This window comes from Solea solea, chromosome 5, assembly GCF_958295425.1.
Source record: "Solea solea chromosome 5, fSolSol10.1, whole genome shotgun sequence".
Taxonomy (NCBI): domain Eukaryota; kingdom Metazoa; phylum Chordata; class Actinopteri; order Pleuronectiformes; family Soleidae; genus Solea; species Solea solea.
The window spans coordinates 22,932,639-22,954,594 of NC_081138.1; the positions used below are offsets into that span (position 1 = coordinate 22,932,639).

The following is a 21,956-nucleotide window of genomic DNA, read 5'->3' on the forward strand; positions in this document are numbered from 1 at the left end:
CATTTATTCTGAAACAATTTCTCTGTTTCCGTCCCTACTGAAACTACCATGTCATCGCCACTGTAACACTAACCCTCGTAGTAAAGCCTGAGGACATGTCCTATTTCAGTCAGATGTGAACATATCACATTTACACTTTAGTGAAGTACTATAAAAAAAAATGGGCACAATACTGGAGTTATAGGTCTGTTTGTTCTTTACTCAGTTAAAAAATAACCTCTCATGAGTGAGTGTTTGACAGTTGATGAGTTTGAGTAGATGAGTTTAAATACCTGGGGTCAACCATCCAAAGCAATGGACAGTGCACAGGAGAAGTGAAGAAGAGAGTGCAGCCAGGGTGGCGTGGGTGGAGATGAGTGTCGGGGGTGATGTGTGACAGAAGGAAAGCAGCAAAAGTGAAAGGGAAGGTCTGCGAGACAGTCGTGAGGCCTGCTATGATGTATGGGTTGGCGACAGTGGCACCGTCTAATGGCGTGTTCTTCCGAACAGTTTGATACAGTACGCATTTTTTTTGCATTGCCATTAGGAATAGTACCAAAATAACCGGCCCCAACCTTTCCATTTTTTCGGCACCCTTCCCTTGGGGTACCAGAGTAATGATACGGTGCGGTATGGGTGGAGCTAGACCCATGAGAGTCAGGTGATTAAGCGACAGAAAAGCCTCACTCCCCTGAGGCCGGTGCGTCTTCAACGCCCGCAGTCTATTTTCATATTTACGTCGTGTTGAGACAAACGGCCACACACCAGCAGAAAAATGTCATCTGTTGTTGCCTGTTGTGTTGCGTTCAATGTCGTCGCTTGTTGTCAGTACAACATCGCTTTATGTATCTTGCTGACACCGGCCATCGGGCACAGAGCACACCCCGCCTACCAAGTGAAGGTGCTGTTCTCAGTCGAAACGCAGGCCTGACCCAGGGCTTTACCGTTCCAAACCGTACCAGACTGTACCAAACCAGTACCCAGATGCTGAGCTTTGACCAGGATGCAACAGATTAGAAATGAGCACATTTGGTTTGGAAAATAAAGTAAGAGAGGCAAAGTTGAGATGGTTTGGTCACGTGCAGAGGATGGATAGTGACTATATTGGACAAAGGATGTTGATGATGGATCTGCCGGGCAAGAGGAAACGGGGAAGACCACAGAGAAGGTTCATGGATATTGAGGACAGGAGGGATGGAGCAAGATGGAGGCCGATGATCCGCTGTGGCGACCCCTAAAGGGAGAAGACGAAAGACAAAGAAGAAAAAGAAGAAGAAGAAGTGACATGAGTGTGTGTATATTTGTGGGTTTACACACATTTGTCTGCATGGCTTCATGTCTTAAAGACACCCTGTGTGTGTGTGTGTGTGTGTGTACATTTGTTAAGCTGATTCATTCAGATTCCGTGAGAAAACATTGCATTAATCATTTACTGAGCCGCCTATGCTTCAGGATTACAACAGCCTGGAGATTATCTAACAGTTCTCTATGGGGCGGGGTGGGGGGTGGAAGTATGTGTTGGAGGCTGGGGGGGTGGGGGAGGGGTTGGTTTGATGTCCTGCCAGTGACATCACGTCTACATCAACAACTACCACACATTAAGCGCCTGTACCTTACATAAGCAAATAAATAAATAAGCGCCACATCTGCTCGGGCTCTCGATGTACGTTTCTGTTTGTGGCCGTCACTCTTGAAACCAGGGGCAGTGATGAAGTAATGACATAGAAACAAAGTGCAGACAAAAGGAGGTGCAGTTTGGTTGGGGGGGTGCGGGCGGAGGTCCTGACCCGAGCAGGAAGAGACAGGGTGGTCAGTCCAGGATTAAGAGCTGAGGGTTGGGGAGAGCAGGATGCCTGCTGTTCTCCTGCCAATGTCGATGCCTCACACATCACAGCACACACACTGTGTAACATTTAACAACCTGTTGTGGTGAAGCTGCGTGTCAGAGCTCACCTCATCGTTCCCTTTCAAGTGTGTAGGAGGATCGATGTCGCCTTCAGTGAGCATCAAATCTCAAAAGATGTTTAGTTTGTTCGTCGTGGGCATGGTGTTCCAAAATGGTGGCCTCTGTAGAGCTGTCCCTGCTCCTGATATACATATAAATTCCGAAGGTTTACACACTGGAAAAGGACCTCATTAAAGAAAGTAAATGATAACCTGGGAACCGTGGTGTCGATAATGCAGTAGAGGAGCAGAAACTAAAATCACAGCTGAGCTCAATTTCAGAAATGACACAGAAGTTTGGGAGGATTGTGGGGAGTTTGTATTTCCACAGTAAACCTTGACATATTTCACGGCACAGTTACTTCTTCGCCGCCCTCGTTCTCCTCCTCCTCCTCCTCCTTTGATCCAGTCTCTGAAAAACATACTGTTTTTGTGTGTGTGTGTGTGTGTGTGTGTGTGTGTCAGATAATTTATACATCAGGGACTTGTTTTGCCCAAGCTGTAGCGTTTGTGTGTAAACAGTGGTGGCTTCTCATAAAATACTTCCAGCTCATTAGCCTTCACTTTCGCGCTGCTGTTACAGTTACACAGTGTACGGTGGTATCTGCACACGAGCATCTGCCTCCACGGGGAAAACTGGAGGTTCAAGTGTTCATCGGAGGCTCTGAAAAGTAATATTTTAGTTTGTGACGGTGGAGGCCGGAGGATCTCGGAGCCGCAGCCACAGCTTCAAACGGCTCCTTCACTGCAAAGAGGATAAGATTCATGGTGCATTCACACTGAATGCTGCACAATTCATTTTTGTGTTGCAAAGTCAATACAATACTCAAGAACAAGCAAACGATAGGGGTGGAATGGTTCACAAAAAACATAGTTTGGTTCATATCACAGTTTTGGGGTCACGATTTTTGGTTTTGGTTATTTTTTTTACACACTAGAAATAAGAATGGAACCGCTTGGTTAGGTGCGAAAATCTAAAAAAAAAAAGGGTTAAGAACTGTTTGCCTTCTAGGTGAGAAAATAAACTGTCTGTTCTGTCAAGTCTGAAAAGAACAGGTTTTCTTGTCCCAGAAAAACAGACAGACTAACAGGAGACGCTGAACAGACTGAAGGATAAACACCCCCATAGCTTTAGTTTTGGCTCTTGCCCTGTCTGACTTCTCGCTGAGTGGCTGTTTAAATGCTGTGGTGAGTCGAAGTTGCCCTGTCCTTACCCGACTCCCTCCTCCTCGTGCTGTCAATTGTCACACCGGGGGAAACGTCGCCAAAATGCTTCCACACAGGAGAAGGAAACGAACTCAGGCCCTCACTGGGTGACTGGCACAAGGCGTACGCCCATTTATACTAAATTTACATCCGTCCATGTGTCCCAAACACCTGTAGTCAATGAAACTTCACACCTGGGGATGGTGATGGCTCAATAGAAACTCAGTCGTCAAAACAGCAACAATAACAACTTCATCCTTAACTTAGAAGACAAGATAGCAACAACAAGTAAAAAGTCAAAGAACCCGGCTAGATACAATATTGTTGATTGTTGTTTGTTGTGCTAGCTAGATTGTTGTTTGTTGTGCTAGCTGGATTGTTGTTTGCTGTGCTAGCTAGATTGTTGTTTGCTGTGCTAGCTAGATTGTTGTTTGTTGTGCTAGCTGGATTGTTGTTTGCTGTGCTAGCTAGATTGTTGTTTGCTGTGCTAGCTAGATTGTTGTTTGTTGTGCTAGCTGGATTGTTGTTTGCTGTGCTAGCTAGATTGTTGTTTGCTGTGCTAGCTAGATTGTTGTTTGCTGTGCTAGCTAGATTGTTGTTTGCTGTGCTAGCTAGATTGTTGTTTGCTGTGCTAGCTAGATTGTTGTTTGCTTTGGTCGCACAAAGGTTTCAAACTTCCTGTTAGGAATTGGTAATACCTGTTTATTGCACTAACCTGTAGTTAACCTGGGTAACATGAGTGATTTATCCAGTGACAGCAGACGCATGAGGAATGTGACATAGAGTTAGAATATGGCTTCACATTTAGTGTAAAGACACCATTTCCAGTGTGCTGAGAAACAACATGCGGACCTTCTCGGAGGTGTTTCATAACACGCTACATTTCTGCCACGTGTTCCTTCCCGAGTCAGCGTGTCGAGTGCAGCTATCTGCAATGAACACTAAACACTTTGGTATCTAGGGAGGGAACCTCGAATGGCGCCTAGCTTGTTCAACTTAACGTTGGCTGAAGGTTAGAATTTATTTCTCACAACATAGTCGGGCAAAAGATGGGGGTACACCGTGGTCCAACTGGTCCAGAGGAATAACAATTTGTGACTGTATTCACACACAGAAATCAGCATTACTCTATTGATCATGAGGATATTGTGCCTGTGGGGAATATTTGGGCATTGTAAACAGTTTGGAGTTTACTGTGGCAACCTGCTGGAGAGGTGACGAGCTGAACCACCAACTGTGGCTGAGGAACAATCTGCCACTTCATCTGTTAACAGGCTCTGAATGAGGGTGTTTTCGGTCCGTGTGTGCCGCCATATGGCCGCCGTTATTACATCTACAGTGAGATTATCTGGAGGCTCGCCAAGGAGATTAAAGAACATAGACTGATAGCAACGTCTGAGGCAGAGGATGGATCTCATGGCTCGGCCCACGGCGAAGACATTTCGTCCTCTCGTTTGCAGAGGACGCTGCAGCTCATGTACATACACCTCCTGTATCGTGAACTCCATGTTTACATTTTAATCTCAACTTTACTCTTAATTATTAAATCCAAATTTACAAGCTTCACCAATATAATCCGCTTCGTGTAGGCTATTTTAACTGTAGTCAGTAACAGATTAAGTTTTTGTATCCTGTGACTTTGAGTTTGTTATGGTGACAGTGTAAATGGACAGTCAAATCACAGAATTATGGTTTTTGTGGACACTTACGTAGTTGGAAATGAGTCTTCAGCCACCCAAAATCCAAAGAGTGCACATTAGGTCTTTCTTCTTTTAAGGAAAAAGCTGATTGAAGAAAACAATCACAGTATTTTTGAACTATTTTGAAAAATTGTGCTTCTCAACCTCGAGAGATATCTTCATTCTTCTGTTTGTTATGTGCCCACCAGTGACACTTGATCCTGTAAGCGTAACTTTTAGCAAAGCACTGTTCACATTTTGTTCATGAACAGTGGGAATTTTTAGACCCCTAAGAGTGGGTCTAAAAAGTGCGGAATTGGCGTTGCAGTTTCAAGCCTCGGACCAAGTGTCACTGGTGGCCATGTAACAAAAAAAGAATGAAGATATTTCTCGACTCGGGGAACGGAGGTTGGGAAGCAGAATTTTTCAAAAATACTACCCCTATTCTCATAATACAAAGATAAATGCAAATCGGTGAAGTATTCCTCTAAGTACGTGAAGTTTGCAAACATTAACCATGATTATTTTTAGTTAAACTAAACCATGTGAGCAAAATAACTCAATATTAATGCCTAAAAGCACTAGATGGTGAATATATCTTGAATGCGTTTGACAGTGCATCAAAGATAGCCTGCCAGTTGTCGATGTCAAGATAACCACCACCAGCAGACATTAGAGACATGTCATCAGTTGTGTACTTTTGCCAAGACACAGCCACCACAGGCTAATTGGACCTGTGTGTCCTTTCCTAACACTTATGGACCCATTTTTTCCCCCCCAAGCCCGAGCCATAGGCTACAACATTCTGTCTCCAGCAGGAGCTGTGAGATGTCCCGGTAAATGTCCTCTAGTGATGTCACCTGAGTCAGCATTAGTCGGTCTGAAGGCGATAATACATTTCCCGAGATACTTCCAAGACCCCAAAAAAAAAGAGGCAGGAAGTGGATCCGCAGCGAAAAAGCCAACCGTCACATTTGACTCTTAGTTTGATGAAAACATGCTGACGAAGAAGAAAGAGAATAAGCACTGTTTTATCTGAGGGAGAAGTGGAGATGACAGCCGGGAGACATCTCTAAGGGAGTGTCATACACTGGTCCAACACTCCTCTGATACTCAGCAGCCTCGTTGCACACACTTGCCGAATGTTTGTGCCGCAGACAGACGAAACATGAAAGCTCTGTGCGAGCGTCTGACGGCTGCTGCTCTGACAGCTGATGAGTCATTAGAACAATTTCCTCCTGGATTTGCTGATGTAAAGACTCGCTGAGCACAAGAGGGGAAAAGGGAAGGTGATATGTTGTCACATCTGACTCATCACACCAAAGGTCAGTCTGAGCTGGAGGACGACAACATGGACAAAAAAAAAAAAATGTTGTCAAAATCACGATGGCCACTGCAGAATCTCAATCTGTTTTCACCGGAAGTGCAACTTTGATTAAAGATAGATTAAACACTGAGGATTTTGGATTAAACACATCCAAGAAAGTGCAGAGACATCTGAGGCTTTAGATGAAACAATTACTGTATACCTCAATAAAGAACTTAAAGAATACACATCGTTACAATAGTTTTTGGTCTAACATTGGAAAACTTACGTTGGTATTTTCCTCCATTATTTCCAAAGAGGTATAAATGCATTCAGGTTCTGGGGAAACGTGGCCGCATTCCTTTAGGGGACATCAAAGTCCACGTCCTCAGCAGACGCCCTCTGACCTGCCACAGTGTCACAATCAACTGAAAGTACCCGTAAGTTTGTTATTTTGTTACGACAACCAAAAACATCAGTGGTCAACAAAGATTTCTTATCGAATGGTTCAAATATTGCATCGTGCTAAAGCAGCGTGATTCGGTGAGAGAGATTATTCAGAGATTATTATTGATTTCAGAGAAAGACAGTGTACAGTCACCTTACCTGTGGTTCTGTCAGGTGAAAATGTTGACGTTGCGAAATGGTATAAATACCTGGGACCTGTGCTTGATGACAGGCTGACTGATCCTGGCAGATCCAGACCACCCACTGCACACCAAGAGTTCAGGAAGCTTCCTTTCCCGATATCTGCTGCAGAGATGCAGGACGAACAGACTAAAAGATTTATTTTGTCCCTGCCGCGATTAGACTTTTAAATATTGTTGTGTTTGTTGTCTTCTACTGGCTGTGAAACGAATTGCCCCCCATGGGGGGAAATAAAGGTCCTCGAACTTGGATGCAGTCAAATGCATAAACAAAAATGATATCAAATGTCAGTATGAATAGAAAAAACAAGACAGGGGGAAAAAGATCATATCAAGGAGTGGAGTAGGTAGATAGAGTAAAGTAAATGTAAAAACAATGAACATTGAAAAATACAGTACACAAAAAATGAAAACTAATTAACCAAGATACAAATTAAAATAGATTGTTATGTGCTGTATGTAAATGAAAAGCATTTTGACAATCATTCCTTCACTCAGACTCCATACTACCTTGTTTTCTGTGTGTGTGTGTGTGTGTGTGTGTGTGTGTGTGTGTGTTGATGGGGCTGCACTCTTACATAACTTCCCTCGGCTAAATATAGCAGCTCCAAGCAGAGCTGTCGCTCTGTGTGTATAAATACACTCACTCAGTCAGTGAGGGTGTGTTTGCACACTGAAACACAAGCAGCTGCAGTTCTGTCTCTGCTGAACTGCAGCTGTTAAAAAGCACAAGCGATGAACCTGGTTCTTGTCGGGTTGAACCGGGTTTATTCGCCTCCACTCAAAACATACAACGGGGCGTCGCCATAGTACCTCGTCGTGGCCCTGCCGTTACCATGGCTACACCACAGCTTCTTCAAGGAGTGAGTGACGGTGCAGTCCAGAGAGTCCCATGACCTTACTATTTGCATTATGGAATTATCAATATTTGCTACAATAAGATCTCTGATGGAACCGTTGGAGCTGTGTCAGATGGCAGTGATGATGATGATGATGCTACAGAGGTTTTATGTGTTGGGTTTTCCATCCGTTCATCTTCTACCGCTTTATAGCTGGTGCCAATCCTAGCTGACATAGGTAGAAAGGCAAGGTACACCCTGGACAGGTCGCCAGTCCCATCACAGGGCCACATGGAGACAAGCAACCAATCCACTCTTACACATACGGTCAATTTAGAGGGTCCAATTTTGTCTAATCCCCATATCTGCATGTTTTTGGACAGTGGGAGGAAACTGGAGAACCCGGAGAAAACCCACGCACACGCGGGGAGAACATGCAAACCCCATGCGTGCTAAGTTTTCGCCACACGTAAAAAAAAGATTTCCAGTCTACACACATTGTACTTTTTGTGTTTTTATATCTTTTATAACTGTGTGACATCTGTGAAATCACAGTCTGTAGTCTGTCAGCCGCTTCAGTAACGCACTTTTTTTTGTGCTGATACCAAACACGTCAGCCGTCTCCCTGAGACACACGACCACGTGATAGTCCGTGTTGCAGCTGCTGAAGGTTGTTATAATGTTGTTGTTGTTGTTGTTGTGCGTCACTGACTCACTGTTATTTTTCTCTCCGCAGCTCAGATTGAAATCATTCCATGTAAAATCTGTGGAGACAAATCTTCGGGCATTCACTACGGGGTGATCACCTGCGAGGGCTGTAAGGTAAGCCCTGCTCTCTCCTCTATATTGACTCACTTCCTGTCAGGTTTCCACAGAGACGAGGCTTTACCTTTGTCTGTTATACTATCATACTGTTAAAGTTGCTTTTGTCCACATTCATTTTTTGTGAAAATATTTGTGTTTTGGTTTCAAATGATGTGTATTGTTCAAAATCTCATTTGTTTATTTGTTTCATAATTGGTGGCATTTATTGTGACATTACTTTTTTTAAATAGTTTAAAATAGTTAAAATAAAAGATTGTGTGTTGTTGTGTGAAAAATGTTCTGTTGTACCAGAAGACCAAACCCAACCCTTGTAGGTGAGGTGTTATTATTGTATGTACATAGAAATAATGGCTTATTTATAATCGTCACCACTTTGATCTCAAGTCTACTTTAGCAGCTTCTCGTTCCTGCTTTTTCTGTCTCCGGTCCATCTGTGGTCTGAGTCCCATTAACGTTGCGAGAGGAAACGTTTGATGTTCAGTCATGAAGCCTCATCCCAATTCGACGCTTCCCAGACAAGCTGCTGTGTCCAGCTGCTTCTGTGGCAGCTGGAGGCTCATTTCACAGCCAATGAGCAGCTGATGGAGATTCATCTCTGTGCTAACGCAGGAGAGAGAGAGAGAGAGAAGGAGAGAGAAGGAGGCTGATGGGATGATTGAGGCACGGGATATGCCGGAACTGTGATTCCTGTTAAATGTGCTGTTAGGAGGTTAAGTTCAAGCCTGACTGTGGCGTCACAGACTGTAACTGAGATGTGGGAAAATAAAGTTTGTGCTGTTCAAACATCACGTCACATCACGTCCCATTTCCATCTGGTCGCAGGGTTTCTTCAGAAGGAGTCAGCAGAGTAATGCCGCCTACTCATGTCCACGCCAGAAAAACTGTCAGATCGACCGAACGAGCCGCAACCGCTGCCAGCACTGCCGTCTGCAGAAGTGTCTGGCTGTGGGCATGTCCCGAGACGGTAAGAAACGAACAAAAGACACACGCTCCCACCTGCAGGAACATCTGGTGCTCAGCGCTTTGCAGCACAAACAAAAAGCATTGTGACCATCAGCATACTTTTTTTTTTAAGTGGATAAAATCACCTGGTGGCAGTGAACGCACACACCTGTCTCTCCTGGTGCAGTGTAGACTCAAAAAAACCCTTTACAGCAGGGGTCAGTTCATGTCGAATGCAGTCTATTTACTTATGAAGAAGGAAAGAAATACCTGAGTGAAACGGACTTTTTCATCAGACATGCGTCCTTCACATGTGCGTGGTTGTTAAGCAACACATTCACTAAAGGGCAAGGCAGTGTCGAGTGTTTGTGACAGTGACAAACATGACGGTGACGGGCTTCTAATTATGTAAATGTGAGTTTTTACCAACTAATTCTCTTTGTATTGTTGACAACGTTGATTTGCTACAACGTCCCCCTGTTCAAAATCTTGTAGAAAGATTGGATGACGTGAGGGCAGAGTACAAAGAGAAGGCTCAACACTTTACATGTCTAATCTGTGTCTGATGTTGTCAGACTTAGTCTTCCTGCTTCCTGTCTCTCAACACAGCGGTGAAGTTCGGTCGCATGTCCAAGAAGCAGCGTGACAGTTTGTATGCCGAGGTTCAGAAACACCGTCTCCAGCAGCAGCAGCAGCAGCAGCAGCAGCAGCAGCTTCAGCAGGGTCCCCTCCTCCTGTCCCACCCCAGTGTCAGCAGCCCGAGCCCAGGAGACGCTGAGGCTCTGTCCCCTCACCACGGCCTGTCGTCCAACAACAGCCTCGCAGAGTTTCCTGATGAGCTGGGCGCATACATGGAGCAGAGCTCCCCCGAGGGGAGATCGGTGTCCTCTAAGGTATGTGAGTCTTTCATGACGACAGCCTAAAATGAATTGACTAAGATATATAAATATTGATCGTCCTCTTCCACAAACAGGAAGACTCTGGAGGAGGAGGAGGTCCATTCCTCCTTGCCATCCAGCCGTCCCCAGACCAATCGGGACTAGATATAAATGGCATCAAACTGGAGCCGCTGTGTGACTACGGGTCCAGCAATGGTTTCCTCCCATACTGCTCCTTCAGCAACAGAGACATGACGCCCACCGTGTCCATGGCCGAACTGGGTGAGAGGAAGCAGCCGGTAATGAGGAATGTAGAGTCATACCTGCGTCTACTCACCTCTATAATACTCGTCATCGTTAGCTGTGAACGCACTGAGATTGTTTGGGTGTCAAAAGAGACGATAAATTCTTCTCATCCGTTCACGGCGACCTTGCAGATCGAGGATCCCTCAATAAAGCTCCTCACGTACAGTTTGTGACATGTATTGAAGTCATTAATGTTCAATGTATGTGTGGTAAACTGTGAGAGAGGGAGGTGGTTTAATAATAGCAGGAGGTTGGAGACTCATTAAATCTCTGTGTGATAATTAGCTGCCTGTTAATTAGAGCCAAGTGGGACATGGTGGGTGTTCGTTGGGGTGAAATCGTCCTTTCTTGCTCCCTACAGATTTTTTGATTTTTTTAACACATTTATGTTAATTGCCCGCCGCACCCCAAATCCTGATCCACAACTAGAATCATTTTTATTCGCTTTTTGTACCTTTTGTCGTGTTGTTTTTGTCTCGTTGACTGAGGAGCCAGTTACAGCCAAAGACCAGGGGCCTTGTTGTTGTTGTTGTTGTTTTCAGTTTGTACGTCCATTCCTATTCTTGTGAACATATATTAAGACTTGAAGGAACTTTGGTTTAAATGTTCACTTGAATTTGGTCGTCAAAGATGAATTTACCTCGTGACTGAAGTCATTTCAAACTTTGGTTCAAACTGTGTTCTCATAGATTAGCAAATGAAATGATTAGAATTTGATATTGGTGGTCAAAGGTCACAAAACTCTAAAATGTATTCTAAATTTGCCACAAATCTTCATACAGACTCGCACATGTTAATTCTACTTTTTCCATCACTTCCCAATGTTCCCCATCTCAGATCACCTGTGCCAGATAATCTCCAAGTCTCACCTGGAGACATGTCAGTTCCTGAGGGAGGAGCTGCAGCACATGAGCTGGCAGAACTTCCCGCAGGACGAGGTGGAGAGCTACACGAGCAAGGTGCGTTCACTGCTCTCCTTCAGGGTCACCGTCGCATTAAAGACGTATTTTCTCTCCTCGGGTGAAAGCAAACGTCCCGCTCTCTGTACGGTGTCTGAGCGTCTCTTCCGTCTCTCTTCTGTGCAGCCGCGGGAAATGATGTGGCAGCTCTGTGCCGTGAAGATCACCGAGGCTATCCAGTACGTGGTGGAGTTTGCCAAACACATCGATGGCTTCATGGATCTCTGCCAGAATGACCAGATCGTCCTGCTGAAAGCTGGTGAGAGCAGCCGTCAGGGCTCAGTTTTTCCATCAGAAAATATAATATTCCCTTTTGAAATATTGTTCCGATGTGTCAAAGATCATTTCACTCAAATCAAAGGTGCTTTAATTAGTGATGACTGATTCATCCAGTGAATCTGATAGTGAGCAGCGAGTCATTAAATAACCATTATAACCCAGACATTAATCGCGAGTGTCTTTGTGTTTCACTGCCAGGCTCTCTGGAGGTTGTCTTTGTGCGGATGTGTCGCTTATTCGACTCGCACAACAACACTGTTTACTTCGATGGGAAGTTTGCGGGCCCTGACGTTTTTAAAGCACTTGGTAAGTGAGTGGATTATGTTAATGTTCAATTTCATTTGTACTTCCTGCAGCTTGAAATGAACTTCAGCGTGTGTGTGTGTGTGTGTGTGTGTGTGTGTGTTCCCAGGTTGTGACGACTTGATCACGTCTGTATTTGACTTTGCTAAGAGCATGTGTTCGCTGCACCTGACGGAGGACGAGCTGGCTCTCTTCTCTGCATTTGTTTTGCTTTCTGCAGGTACGACGCTTTGCACGTACTTCAGTTTGCTCATAACGATCTGCAGCCATGTCAAACCTCTCTCCCTCTCTGTGTAGACCGGTCGTGGCTGCAGGAGAAGCTGCAGGTGGAGAAGCTGCAGCAGAAAACTCAGCTGGCTCTTCAGCACGTCCTGCAGAAGAACCACAGAGGTGATGGCATTCTGAACAAGGTATATACACACACACACACACACCTCATAGACGTAATGCATTCCCTAGCCACCTACCCTAACCTGAACCAACACATCTAACCCTAACTCTAAAACCAGGCTTTAAAAGCCTTTCAAAATGTCCCCAAGAATATTAGGTTTTTACGTGAAAAACACGGAGGACAGAAAAACATGGAGGTGTGCACAGCTATTCCTCTTAGGAACCACAATTCAAATCTTAGCCCTTAACGTAACCACTTCCTGAGGTTCTGCTGTTTTAGAAATGGTCCTAAAAAGAAAGATAACAAATACAAGTCGACACACACTTGTGAGAAATCCTGGAAACCTCCCATGGAGGATCACGTTAAACATTCATGCACTTAGCAGAGGTCGATATACCTGATGATTCACATGTAACAGACTGTGATTAAAGCTGATTTTAACACACTGTGATGACACACAGTGTGTGTGTGTGTCTCGATGGAAGATGTAGTGATGGCACAGAGCTCACGGTCAGAGAAACTGTCCAGCTACTCATTCATTCACAGTCTACCGTTGTTTTTGAGGGTCACAGTGCCGATCCCTGGCTGGACTGGTGCCAGCCACTCTCACAGTCAATTTAGAGTGTCCAATTTGCCTAATCCTGAAAATCTGCATGTTTTTGGATTGTGGGAGGAAACCGGAGAACCTGGAGAAAGCCCATGCACACATGCAAGGGAGAACATGCAAACGCCATGCTGAAAGGTTCTTGTCCCGACCGGGTCACAAACCCAGGTCTTCATTCTGCAAAGGCAACAGTGCTAACCGCTACACCGACCGTGTTTTAATCACACCATGACGATGAATAGAGCAGATTTCATTCATTTGTATTTTGATGTCGGAATTTGATTAAATGCAAATACGTTGTGTGGAAACACTTTCCTTCAGTAACGCTCAAGAGTCTGTAACTCGTGTGTCACTTCCTGTCTTTGTCGTCTCCACAGCTCAGGTGTAAAGTCTCAGCGTTGCGTTCGCTGTGCAGTCGACACACAGAGAAACTGTCTGCGTTCAGATCCGTCTACCCGGACGTTGTCCAGACACACTTCCCTCCTCTTTACAAAGAGCTCTTCGGTGCAGAACTCGAACTGACCCTGCAGGTCGACGACTAAGCGGCGACTCACCGCAGAACTGACCGGCACCGAGCTGTTGGATCAGCTGCAGAGGCCTGCTGAGCCAGCTGAGGCTTGGATGGAGACATGGCGACATGTCACACGGCCCTGGGTTTGGACGCAGGGAGGAGTCAAGGTGGTTTGTCTCCACCTGCATTAACACACGTCACGCAGCTGAACCGGATTCAGCTCGGATATTTTAATGGCTCTTTCAGGATTAACAGTTACATTTCCGCACGACTGCTTCGTCTAGACTTCAGCGCATCCTCTCGCGATCACGATCATTAAATGGCATCGCAATATTCGTTCACACGTCCCCTGAGAGAACAGCTGTGAAGTGACTTGTCGTGGACGGATTCCCGCTTACATGCGAGACACAACCGCAGGTCTGAACTGGAAGCAGCCAACGCCACATTCTGCTGGAACCTAAATAAATAAAGTTGCGTGTGTTTGAATCCTGTCTGGATAACATTGGTTTGTTATTATCGAGACACATTTTTGTAGTCACTTCTTTTCATGAAGTTTCCATAAAGCAAATTAGTGAAAGTCATGAATAGGGCAGTTGTGTCTCATGGTGATGTGTCTGCTACCATTTTAATATCAAATCCTGAGGGTCAGTGTGTGTGTGTGTGTGTGTGTGTGTGTGTTGGGGGGGTGGGGGGGTGTAGTTGTACAGATCTATTTATGATTAATCTTTTGACCTTTGATCCGCTGTGTTTGTTCGCAGGAGTAAGTTTTCATGAGGAATCACTTGGATTTAAGCACAGACACCAGAGACACTTATCTCTTTATTATTAATTTGGCAAAAACAACATGGTTGTAACTGTGAACCGGAGTTGATTTTCCTCTTTAGATCGTGTTTCTAGAAACACTGACCTGGGAGGGAAAGAAGAATCTGGTAGAAAGGAAAGATAAACATGTTACAGGATGTGATAAATAAAAGAACTGCTCCATATGTTCTATGATTTCATTCATAGTCCACCTCCCATCTGCACCATCACCATTAGCCTGCAGCACCATCTAGTGGTTACAATGCAAACTGCATCTATTCAGCTGTGTTATTTTGTTACCGTTTGTTTGCTTGTTGTTGACTCTACGTCCTAAATCTAAGACAAAGGAAAAGATGATTCAAGTTAATTGTGATTTTCAAACTTTCATTGCTTATTTTGATGGTTTTGTGGTGAGGATTCAGTTTAGATGAGAAAAAAAAAGAAATGCCACCTCGTAAAATCAGCACCAGGTTTGGTGTAATCTGTGGTATTTTATGATTTGGCATCTGGTTTACCTCTGGTCTGGGGTTAGGTTTACCAGGTTAGGTTACTGACAGACTCTTTTCATCCCAAAAGGCAGAATCCGACGACAAAAAAGCAGCAGATTCATAATGACAGACAGACAGACAGACAGGCGACTTTATTAATCCCTTTGGGAGGTTCCCTCTGGGAAATTAACAGCTCCAACATCCACACACAGCACTGTTTAATGTTGTTTTAAATACAGGTTTTGCTTTAAAGTTGAAAGAGGGGGGAGATTTTTGAAGAAAAAAAAGAAAGATGCAGACTTTGAGGTGATCTCAGAACCTGATTTATCATCTCAAATCTGACTCTTCGCTATATTTCCTGGGTTAATCTACAACCGAGACTTCCTGTCGTTCACTGTACAAATTCCATGCCGTCATATATTATCACCTTCACACGTGAGGAGAACCGTGCACACTGACCTTTAGCCATAACTGAATGTCAAGCAATAATGTAAATGTTGTATTTTATCTTTACTGTGTACAGTTTGGAAAATATAGCATGGCAATGCAGATTCTAACAAGATTGACTTTGAGTCCTTTGTGTTATTGGCGCAACTACCTTGTCACATGATCACATTTCCCTCCCTACACAGGTGAAGGCTACTGAGGGTGAAACTGCTTATCTATTCATCCATATGCATCCTAATTTATAATTTGAAATGCACCGCTCTCTTTTAGATTTAGTTCAGCACTTTTTTGTTTTGTTTTTAGTGTGTTTTTAATATTTTAATATGCGCGTGGTGCTTGTTAAACTTTATTGTTGGCGGGGTTTGAGAATTTGTCGACGTGCGATATGAACCTCTGCAATATCTCTGCAATTACAAGCTCTATGTAAATTATTAGATCAGAGTAAATGCAGATGGAACCCAGCATAAATTAAGGTTTTTTTTTTTCCTCGCCTAAAAAAATATTGCATTTTAAAGTGAATATCACCTTTAACAATATGCAGTGGGAGTTTAAAAGTCTGTGCAAAGTCTGATGCTGCTGAAGTGAAGCAGACTCAAATTACAGAGGTTTTAGTAAAGAGACGTCGAGGCGTTTTCTAGTTTGGCACCATTTGAGATTTCTTAGGTACCAAATTATTAAACCCATTGAATTTTATTTACATGTTTACTATAGATCTCAAAATAGCCCATATCAATACATTACCCTATTCAAATAAAACCATGTCTCTAAAGTCACGACTTGGATGTCTTTACTTGCAAACGCAGCTGAGGTTGCACGAGTAACAGGAGGCAGAATTTCCCATTGTATTTGGTTTAAAATGGAGCAAAAAAGCTTCACACTTTCCTTTTCGAATCAATATTTAACGACATGAGACCACGCGCTAAATAAATGATGCCTTACTAAGATAACTATGCTAACAGTAGCAAGCCAAGCAACTGGTGTGACCTTTATAGTTTAAATGTTTTATCCTGACTGGTAAGAAACACCAAATTTAATTATAATTATGAATATATGAGAATCTTTTCCCAGTTTCTTTGTTTGACCTGGTCAAATATGACTTGATATGAAGCAGCTGCTGTATCTGAAATGTACTGAAGAATAAAACAAAACAATAATCCTGTATCTGCCATTTAATCTGCACGGACAACAAAATCTAATGGATTATTTTCTTGGAAACATGTGTCTTCAACCAACTGTTCAGTGTAACATGTGTGAATCACTGCACACAATCAAACAAACAAAGGGAGGGAAAGGAAAGAGGTAAAGAAAAGAAAGAATAGAAAGGTAGAAGGTGGGAAAAAAGATCAATTGTTTCCCCCAATGGGGTGACATTTTCTGAATCTGTTCCTCTCTCCAGCAGATGGCAGTAGAGTCTCACTGTATCTGCAGCCCGAGAGTTTATTATTTTACAGAATCAACAAAAACAGGAAAGTGATGGCATTATTTGTCATTATTATTATTAATTTCATAAACAATACAAGGTTGACACTTCAATTCATCATGATGTGTTGACAATGAAATTAGGAACCATCACTTTAATCAAGGAGATAATGACTTTACCTGTGTTTGTGGCTTGGTTTGAAAGGAAGAACCAAGCCATTCAATTGTGGTGTGGATCTGGATAAAGTGACAGACACTGGAGTGGGCTTACATTCTATCCTTTCATCCTTTGTCTCACCTGTATGTGAAGACAATCTGGACATGTACAGACCCTAATTAATACTCATTAAGCCAATCGGCATTTGGATTGGGACAGAAATGGTATGGTCCAGTGGGTTGCAGATGACGGTGGGGCTTCATATTTGGGGTTAAGGGAAACATAATGAGAACTTTGGTATGTAGAAAACATCAGAGTGATTATTATTTAGAGCAAGAAGACTGTGCTCGTTTCTAATCGATAAACACTCTGCTGTGCTGCTCCGAGTCAGGGAGAGATGTCTTTATGTTGTGCTCAGGTTACCTAATGTAACAGCAGCCACAACACGGCTCAGTGGCATCCGTCTGTTCAATCCCCGCAATGAGACTTTGATTTACACTCTCATGTGCCTCCTCCTCTTCTACCTCTTTACTCCTTCACTGGACCCTCTGGCTCTAATTAGCAGGACACACAGGAGGACGACACTGACGACAGAATGAGGAGTGACGAGGGGAGGGGGGAGGCTGGGGGAGTAACAGGGGAGGCGTGTTTGTTAATGGGATGAATCACAGTTGGCAGGCGACACAGCCTGGCGGCAGAGTGTGGACAGAGAGAGATGGAAGTGCAAATCTGGAGCTCCTCTCACACTTGGCCAAACAAATGTGGAACAACAGAGAATACCTGAAGTGTAAATAGCCGGAGTGAGTCGGTTTCACAGCCAGGGGATTATTCGCTTTTGTCTTTCACACTCAACTTGTAAACACGATAAAAGCCCAGTGAAGCATATGTGAAGTCGGAATGGAGCGTGTTATTGGAGAGAGGACCGGAGCTTCATAACTTCTATGAAGGGTTCTCGCAGAATGACCTCCCTGTAAAAACATTTGGTTTGAGTGTCTGATAAGAATGCAGGCAGCACTGACCAGACTAAAGGCCACCGTGGCGTCATCTTGTCTCTGAATTGCAGCTCGAAACTCAGACACAAAGAGCAAGTCACGACCCTGGTGAGCGACCTGACACATGAACTCCAGCAGACGACGTGGAGTATAACTGGTCAAGCCGTTCAGACTGATTTATTCACTCACTCTCTCTTGTCTGTTTCTTTCATGTCACACGTTTCGGCATTCATTTGGACTGCATTAAACTGACTGTAGGTGTGAGTGTGAGAGTGGATGGTTGTTTGTCTCTATGTCGCCCCTGTGATGGACTGACGACCTGCCCAGGGTGTACCCCGCCTATTGTCCCTATTTCAGCTGGGATTGGCACCAGTGTCCCCGCCGTGACCCTCATGTGGAGGATAAAGCGGTAGAAAATAAATGATGTCCGGCTCTGGTTAGCATTTGCTAGGGCTCAGGTCCGATTAGACAGAAAAACGCAACCTCAGCCTCACTCTAACACAGAGAGGCAAGGCACCGAAAATTTAGTTTATTTGCAAAGAGCTCGGAGATGATAAGGGAACGAATTAGGTGGTCAGATTAAGGTCAAATTTAATTAACAAAGACTGCAGGATATGCAGCAGCAAGTTTGTTTCACAATATGAAACTGCAAAAAAATCACACCACTGTGCACTAAAATATCTAAGATTTTCTAGGCATTGTGCAGTGTTGACCTGGTCTTGGTCCTCAGACGTGGCACCATGACATCAAATAGTCTTATTTCATAAGGAAGGATGTTTGTTTCAGGGTTTCAATCATCACGCAGAAGCTCTACTGACTCCCAGAGAAGCTGAGCTTCCGTGGAAGTAACGTTTTTGTGTGGAAAAAAAATATATATATTCTGTGTCATCCCATAGAGAACAGTTGAAGCTGAGCTTCAAGTGGTTTTGTTAACGCGGAGGCTGCTACGGGAATACGAAAATCACGTAAGACGATCCATCTTACGTGATAAACAGCACGTTTTAATCACGTTCTAGTTTAGAATTGAAGCGTAAATACAACACAGTACATATTTGACTGCATTTTAGAGGAAGCATCAACATGATGACTGAAAGCAGGAGGTGGTGCTGGAGGAGAGAGACTCTCTGCGACTGTCATTCACCTCACATGCATCACATTTAGCAGCTCCACTCTCCATCCTCTCTCACACACACACACACACACAGCTCCTCTGTCCATCGTGTTCTCCTTTCAGTGAGGTCATTATCCTGTTAACGTGCCTCCTGTGTCAGAGGTTTATCACCACTTAGGGCTGCACGTGGCGGCTGATAAAAAAAAATTACATCTGTCCATTTCCTGAAGCGTCTCCAGAGCCTGAGCCATTAGCAACTTCACATTTGTTTTTCGCTCGTGTCGTCAAACGCTAAAATCTGTGCACGTACATAGACATGAAAACATACACGTTGTGGGGAAAGCTAATGAAAACACACAGAGAGATTTAAGAACAGGAAAGAGAAGAAGCCTGCCTTATGTGAATATCGGCGCACGCAGCAACGAGACAAATCGCACAAACACAAGTTTCACTTGAACTCCGCTGCATCACAAGAACCTCGTCCATAAACCACATACACAGTAACACCTGTTAAACATCGCATCACATACGAGATTCTGCTTCTCACTTTCAAGGCCATCAACACCTACGCGTTCTCTAAAGTCTAGACTTCTTCCATCCTACTCTCCCTCCCACTTCCCGCCTGTGTGACCACCCCGGGGTCGAGACCTCTTCAGACAGACTTATTCACTCTCACAGACTTGTATTTCATATACTTTATACTCATCTTCGATATTTTTGGTTTGCTGTCACGTTGTTACTTGCACTTTATTGACATTTGCATTTGGTACTGTTTTCATACATAGAGACAAACAACCTTCCACTCTCACAATCACACCTACAGTCAATTCAGAGTGTCCAATTGACCTAATCCCCACACTGCATGTTTTATGACTATGGTGGCGCACCTGGGTCTTATTGCTGCAAAGGCAAGAGTGCTAACCACTACACCAACTGTGGTCACTGTGGCCGCACATAACATTGTATTGTCTCATGAATACCTTCCCTTTTCATCATCATCTCAACCTGCATAACACAACAAAGTGCAGAATACACTACAGTGCAATACACAAGTCCTCGGTTGTTTCATGCTACACTGATAATACTCAATTTTCCTTCATATGTTCTGCTCTGGGCATCCGCTCATTTCCAGCTCCTGTAAACTCTCGCACAGATATCTCCTGCAGCTCTTCATCTCCTCCACCTGCCTCCTCTCGCTCTCTCCCATCTCCATCTCCCTCTCTCTTTCTCTCTAAGTGTTTTCTCAGCCTCCCCCGTGGCGTGTGGCGAGGCGCGCTGCACAGTGTACAGTGTGGAGCTTCTTTTCAGCCTCGTTATGGTCAGAAATAGCTTGATGTTTTCCCTGAGTGTGGAGGTGAGGCTCTAACACAGGCGGCCTCAGTCACTTCTCACCACAGTCTCACTTTCATCCTCCTGCTTTCCTCACAGTCTCACACTTTTCCTCTCACGTTTCAGACGTGTGTTTTTCCCCTCATTTTTCCACTGTGGGTCTCATCGTGTCTCTCCTGCTCGTCAACTGATGCACTGTTAATAAAGCTGCAGGTGACTAGTAACGTGATATTAGTGATATTAATCATCTTTATTGATCGAGCACTTTTGCAACAAAGCGCTTCACACGTGTCAATGAACACAGTAATGACACGAATAAAGAAAATGAATGAAAAATCGGTTAAAATTAGAGATGAACAAATCATTATAAAATAGTTTGAACTGTCATATTAAGTAATATTTAAAAAATATATATATATATAGACTTTCATATGCTCTGCCAGTTAATATCCACTCTCCCTGTTGGCCACTCCCACCTCATCAGCCAACTCCGTTCACCTGTGCACTCAGGTGCTCCTCATCAGTAATTAAGCCGACCCTTTCCAACCTGGAATGTGTGTTCCCGTCATTTAAGGGCTGACAGCCAAATTTGGATAAATAAAATAAATGTCACATTATGTGTGAACGAGCGAACACCTGCTGTTTCTTTGCTTTGGTTTTCTGTTGCTGAATCCAAATAGAAGCATCACTGCAATCTGGAGTGTGTGTGTGTGTGTGTGTGTGTGTGTGTGTGTGAGGCTGTGTTTAGAATGCACACGGGTGCCTCGTCCCACAGGCCCCGAATGAGGTGAATACAAATATTTATTAATTAAGGGGCTAATTTCCTGCTCCATTGATTCCAGCTCCCACACCGCTCCGCTGTGCTCCTCTGAGGATTAAGGAGAGTGCAGACAAACCTCCACAGCTTGTACATTCATGTGGAGTTCTCTGCAGGTCTCGCTGCCTCAGAAGAAGAAGAAGAAGAAGAAGAGGACTTCAGAGGTTTCATGGATTTTTCCGTGGAGAGTCGGTGACGTGGGAAGAGATTCTGCCTCCGGCTTTTGCTGCAGGTGAGCTTGAAAGGGTAAAAGCAAGCTGTATTATTCAGGGTTTGTCTCGAAATAAATTGTTGTTGGAAACAAATTTGTTTTTCCGACTTAAACCAAGGAAAGGTCGGAATGACAAGGTCAGGTCCTTCAGGCTGTGTGAACCATAACACAACTACAAGGGCGCTAAAAGAGGCGGAGTTATCTTAATCTTAATGTTTAATCATTCCATTTTAAGGGTCTGTAATCTAAGAACTTTATTGTGTTAAGCCACTGTACAGAATGTCCAAGCAGACATGCCAGGCAGATCACGGCCTTGATTCATCTGCTGCACCTATGTGAGTCTTGTGCTTGGATTTTATCTCTAACAGTCATTTATCCCTGCTGGGACTCATCATGTTAAATATTTGATAGACTAATTAGCAACATGGAACCTGTTTGCGTGTTTGTGCTGTGTAATTACAGATATCTACAGCTGCACACTCCCCCTCTGGGTTTGGTTTGTCTGCGCGTGGAGCAGATTTCCCTCCTCTGAGGGTGTAAACAGTGTTCAAGTCACTTTTCGCTCACGTCTGCTTTCTTGTGTTCC

At 44.0% G+C, this 21,956-nt stretch overlaps 1 protein-coding gene across 2 annotated transcripts in view; it reads left to right on the forward strand.

Annotated features, from left to right (window-relative positions):
- Positions 1 to 15,447, forward strand: part of LOC131459568 (nuclear receptor ROR-alpha A-like) — a 47,051-nt gene extending 31,604 nt beyond the window's left edge. For both annotated transcript variants that reach the window (XM_058629544.1, XM_058629545.1), the window contains 10 exons: positions 8,337 to 8,422; positions 9,248 to 9,389; positions 9,977 to 10,260; positions 10,341 to 10,527; positions 11,389 to 11,510; positions 11,637 to 11,769; positions 11,988 to 12,095; positions 12,202 to 12,312; positions 12,390 to 12,502; positions 13,465 to 15,447. In XM_058629544.1, the coding sequence (XP_058485527.1) occupies positions 8,337 to 8,422; positions 9,248 to 9,389; positions 9,977 to 10,260; positions 10,341 to 10,527; positions 11,389 to 11,510; positions 11,637 to 11,769; positions 11,988 to 12,095; positions 12,202 to 12,312; positions 12,390 to 12,502; positions 13,465 to 13,629 (1,451 nt within the window). In that variant the 3' untranslated portion in view covers positions 13,630 to 15,447. The remainder of the gene's footprint in view (positions 1 to 8,336; positions 8,423 to 9,247; positions 9,390 to 9,976; positions 10,261 to 10,340; positions 10,528 to 11,388; positions 11,511 to 11,636; positions 11,770 to 11,987; positions 12,096 to 12,201; positions 12,313 to 12,389; positions 12,503 to 13,464) is intronic.
- Positions 15,448 to 21,956: the final 6,509 nt, after the last annotated feature.